The sequence below is a fragment of the Brassica napus genome, chromosome C5 (genome assembly GCF_020379485.1).
Source record: "Brassica napus cultivar Da-Ae chromosome C5, Da-Ae, whole genome shotgun sequence".
Taxonomy (NCBI): domain Eukaryota; kingdom Viridiplantae; phylum Streptophyta; class Magnoliopsida; order Brassicales; family Brassicaceae; genus Brassica; species Brassica napus.
The window spans coordinates 16393676-16399359 of NC_063448.1; the positions used below are offsets into that span (position 1 = coordinate 16393676).

A 5684-nucleotide genomic window follows, 5' to 3' on the forward strand; every position below is an offset into this window, starting at 1 on the left:
ATTATGTTTTGTGACTTGGAAAGTCTATTCTCAACCCGTCGTAACACTTTCGGACTTGGCAGAGGAAGGTTGTTCGGGCATGTTCTTGTTTGATTGTTGCCCGGCTGACTGACCGATGTCTGAAACGGTTCGAGGGTGTTACAGTCTCGATCGAAATGACGATTATGACCCTAAGAGAAAACAGATGGGTACAAAATGGTAGTGGTTGAGCAAAAAAAGGAAGACCTAGATGACGTGAAATGGATATCACCATCTTAAGGTATTATACGGTGGCTAGTGTGGCTATCCACCGGGGTTTTTTTTTTCAGCAACGTGTACCGATGGTATATTCGTCAAACACACACACACACAAAAACTCAAAAAAGAGTAGTAACGTAGAAACTAAACCAAACGAACCTTAGATCTAACAGCCTCTGACAATTTCACAGTGCAACTGGACTCTTCAAAGGCAGCGACACCGCTGCCTCCACCTGCACCACCACCGCTGAGAGAAGTGGCGTCGCTCCAAGAAAGAGGCGTAGAGGGACTGGCACGAGTATGCTCTCCCTTCTTTCTCGATGGCCCCGTAGCCTTGCTTCTCCGCTGTCGCACACTCCATTTCAGCTTGAGATCCGTCACGCCGCTCTTCTCGGGATGAGGCGGCGGCTCAACATGGTGGAAGGAGATCAGCGCCTCCGCCACCAGTGAAACATCGGACATAGCCTCACGAGTCCAGGGCCAGCCCTGAGCCAAGCTAAGTGAAACATTTGCAACAGGCCCCCGAAATTTTTGAAAACAATTACAGAGACATAAGCCTCCAAAAATAGTTTTTAATGCCCCCCAAATTAATAATAATAAAAATTTACATAGACATTGTTACATGTCTCTAAAATTTCAGAGCCGGCCTTGAGTCCAGTCTCCGCCGGTCGTGGCCTAGGTTTGAACTTTCTACCGTTTCGAGAGAGAGAAAGTGAGAGAAGGAGAAATGGTGTGGCGAAAAGTGGAGAAGAAGGAAAAAAAATCTATGTGGCACGTTAATGAGTAGATATACATTCGGAACGATTTCACACACAGAGATAGATATAAGATAGATTGAAATAGTACTTTGTAAACTTTTGTCTTCATTATTTTCTAGGTGAAAATGGGACCCATGGGAATACTTACGTGGCATCATGGGTTATTTTGTGATTCGTGTCTCGTGTATGCCCGATGCTTGCGTGACGGTTCGGTTTTTTATCCACTAGTATATGCAGTTTGGGGATAATTTTGTGGACGTGTGAGGTGTTAACCCATTGATCTTTTTAGTTTCTTTGTTTAGCTTTGTCAATATGGTTTATATATATTTGATATTAATATAGCTTTGAATTTACATAACTAATAACATGTTTTTCCATTGATGTAGGAAATATCATTGTATATTTACAAATGAGATTTATGTTTGCATAAAGTTTAGGCGAATAACACTACAAGAAAACATATTTTTTACTAGGGCAGTATTCATTGTAAATTCGTCGTAAACGGGGTGTTACGAGGAATTAACGTTGAAAGACGTTTCGTTGTTAAACGTCCGTCGTAACGGAGGTTTCGTCGTAAACGACTCGTTACGTTTACGACGAAATATATTTCTCGTAAAGCGCAGGGAAAGAATTCGTCGTAAACGACACGTAAGATTTCGTCGTAAAGCCCACGTAATGATTTCAATGTAAAGCACACGTAAATACTTCCGTTGTAAATTACTCGTAAACATTTCGATGTAAAACCCTCGTAAATCTTTCGATGTTAATCACTAGTAAACATTCGATGTAAACTCCATGTAATGTTTACGAGGAGTTTACATCGATTCTTATTATATTATTATTAATTAGTATATAATAAATTTTAATTTATATTTAATATTCAGAATTTAAAGTAATTTAAATTTTAAAACGAAATATGAAAATGAAAAACATATTTTAAAAAATCATACAATAATATTTAAATTCATGATACAAACAGTAATATAAAAAAAACTACATATTATCGGAGTACTCGGTTGGGTTGCTCGGCTGTTAGCCCCAAACCTGAAAAAAAAAACAATTTAACCGTTAGAAAATAAAAATAATTTAAATTTTAATGTAATAAAAATTAATAACTTACCAATAAGTTTCTCGGGGTCTATCGGGGTCTAGAACATCCAAACCCTCCCGTCCAGGCTGGGCAAGCAAATCCTCCACCGTATATCTCGCGAAGGGAGCATATGAAGGTCCACGCAAATCCGGATGAACTGCACCTTCTGGGACAGGCTGAGGTGCAGCCGTTGGAGGAGGAGGTGGAGGCATCTGCGGTGGAAGAGGAGGACTCGAAAAAACTCTCTGAGAAGTCTGAGAGTCTAGAACTGCATCAGAAGACGATAGACCGGAAGAAGATGTACCAGAACCATCGCCAAACAACTAGGCATAAGTAGGTACTGCTGGTTTCCTTCTAGGAGCTATCTAAAAACAATTTAAATAAATTTAATCAATTATAACGACATAATTAAAAAATTATTCCGTTACCTAACTAATCACCTAAACTATAGTATTCCGTCATCTAACTAATCACCTAAACTAACTACCTAACTAATCACCTAAACTAATTACCTAACTAATTAATCACCTAAACTAACTTTAAAAAAAAAGGAGGAAAGAGAGTGTACCTTAGAGGGAGAGGAGAGGAGTTTGGGAGGAATGAACGAGGCAGTCTCGTCTCGGCGTCTCAATATATAGAAAAGGATTTGTCCTAAACGCGACGTAATATTACGACGAAGTTACCAGGCCCGCGTTTTTTCATTTACGAAGAAGTTACCAGGCCCGCGTTTTTCGATTTACGACGAAATTACGTCGAAACGTCGGTTTACGACGAATTTACCAGGCCCGCGTTTTTCAATTTACGACGAAATTACCAGGCCCGCGTTTTTCCATTTACGACGAAATTAAGTGGAATAGATAACCATTTACGACGATTTTACAACGCTTAACCCTAAACACCGAGAATGAAATCCCTAAACCCCAAAGTCACATATCATCTAACATCATATCTTCTTCTCTACTACTTCTTGCTCTTTCTCCAACTTAAACTCTAAAACCCTAAAACTCCAAATAAATTTTTAAAAACTAAAGAAATACATATTATATAAAACAACATTTGTTACACATACATTAAGATGGTAAAAAAACAATACTTCTTTAAACATACGTTACAATAGAGAAATACAACATTTGTTACATATATTACATCACTCTAAATCGTTTTCGTTCTCATCAATATTACATCACTCTAAATCATTTTCATTCCAATCACTATCATTACAATCATCATCGTCGCTTCTCTCGAACTCGTCTTCACGTGCTTCATCTGTCGCATCTTCGAAAATATCTTCATATTGAAAGTTTTGCGGATCGATCAAAAGGATTTCATCAATTGGTTGTTCTGGTACCTCAACTTCATTGATAGCGTCTTCTTCTTGCAAGGGCGGTTCTTCTCCAGCGACAATGCGTCCACGAGGTGTAATTTTGATAGCAGCTAACCAGTTTATCCCGGAAGTTCGAAGCCGAGGATAAGGAAGGAAGCTAACTTGCTCGGCTTGTGAAGCTAATATGAAAGGCTCAAATTTGTTGTATCTTCTCCCAAAATTGACATCCACAACACCAAATTTGTTATACCGAATCCCTCGGTTCACAACAAGATCGAACCATTCACATTTGAAGAGGACGCATTTTAGCTTCAATAACCCCGGAAATTCCACTCACTAATCTCCTGCAAGATCCCGTAAAAGTCCGCTTCACCTTTCACACATATTCCGTAGTTACTCGTTGCCCGATGTCTCCCATACTCGTATGTGTGAAAGGTAAATCCTCGTGTGAAATACATAGGTGATGTGGTGACCTTTGCAACTGGACCTTGAACCAATTCGTGAAACCATACGGGATAATAAGGATCGTCATAATCAACCTGCAAAAAGCAGATATTCTTAATTAATATTGAAGTATCAAAACACTTACTTAATTAATCAATGTATGAGATATATTACGTACCTGTGATTTTAACCACTTGACAAAGTGCTTATCTTTACGTGTGTCCACATCAGTTGCAAATATTCCTGGCATTGCTTCTTCAACTTGAGATACAAATATGCTGCAAATTAAACAAATAATCAAGTCATACATAATTAACTTCAATTCATATAATTGACATTCACAAAAATATTTACCTTTCAAAGTAACGGGTCACTGCATCCTCGCAGTTGAGCAGAATATAAGTGTGGTCACTATGTTTATCCTCTTCACATGACCACCATACTTCTTTCGTTTTACCACCAAACCGTGCAATTTCTCAGAAAATGTCAGGAATACCATCAATTGGATATGATGTCGGTACTCCACCATCATCATATCTTCTAGGAACTCTTTTTCTCGCACGAACAGTTGGAGCAAAGTAGTGAATCCGTAACCAGCATCCGTAAGAAACTGGAATTTGTGAATCACCCCAATTTGAAACGTTTGAGTGTTTTTTCCTTTTAACGAGGGAAACTCGAGACTCTTCCACTCCTATCTCTCCACTTTCTTCTCTTCGAATCTCATCCGCCATGGCTGATCAAGGTCGTCCTTCCCTTAATCGATCTAGACGACGGAGGTTCAGTGAAATCGATCATTCGTTCGGAGAAAACTATCACTTCCGTCCTCGAGTTCCGTTCATATCGTTCCATGATCGTCTACAAAGAACCCGACTGTTGTTCTCGAATACCGTTCCGATCATCGGAGGATATTTTCGCCGTCATCATAACGAGGAAGCTGCTATCGGGTATCGTTATCTTTGTCTCCGAGGATTTGTAGTTCAGGGTTCTTTAGATCCTAAGGAACCCGTTTTAGATCATGTGTTTAGGGTTATCGATAACATATGATGGTCTTACACTATAATGCATGTACATCCATTCTGTCCTAAGGTTGTGAGAGAGTTTATCTCAAACAAACCCTTCGATGATGAGGGTGTTCTGATTCGGGGTTATGTGTTCCAATTTACCCCTGCGGTGATCAACCGATTGATGATGACGCCAGCTGTCGAACACTCTTTTGAGTGGAAAGATGTTGATCTGAATCAGGCGATCTCACACCTCACTGGAGACCAATGCTCTGGATGGACGGGGTTCAATCTCAATGCTTTGATCAATCCCTTCCAAGCTCTGTACTGTGTCTGCGAGCTCAATTGGCTTCTAGGACCTGAATCGGATTCAATGATCAAAAACCGGCTCCGCCTTCTTTATGCAGTTGCCAAACGCAAAAAAAATAACTTTGGTCTTCTTGTGTATGACCAAGTGATCGAGATGACCCGCAAGAAAGACTGGGACACAAACCTTATCTTTCCAAACCTCATATATCAACTGTTGATGCTTCAAAGAGAGGTGCCTTTGTTACCAGGCGATGAAGAACCTATTGGAAGAGGTATCCCTATCCAAGGATTAGCGGGTGACACAAGTGGACCTAGGGGACGTAGAAGGTTGTATTAGTTTAGCAACCAAATGATTTTTTGTAATGTCCATCACTCTTTCGCGAATGTGGCTAATATATGATTTTTTGTTAAGTAGCTTGTGTCTGAATCCTCTATGAAACAGTTGTAATCGCAATGAAAGTTATGTTTTTGGTTTGATGTTATTGTATAAATATAAATGTTGATTTGCTATGATATTATTG

The 5684-nt window shown here is 39.4% G+C and overlaps 1 protein-coding gene across 1 annotated transcript; it reads right to left on the reverse strand.

Moving 5' to 3' along the window:
* Positions 1–381: 381 nt before the first annotated feature.
* LOC106373679 lies at positions 382–699 on the reverse strand. The gene has a single exon (XM_013813820.1). The coding sequence runs from the start codon at positions 697–699 to the stop codon at positions 382–384; it is 318 nt and encodes a 105-aa protein (XP_013669274.1).
* Between the last annotated feature and the right edge of the window lie 4985 nt (positions 700–5684).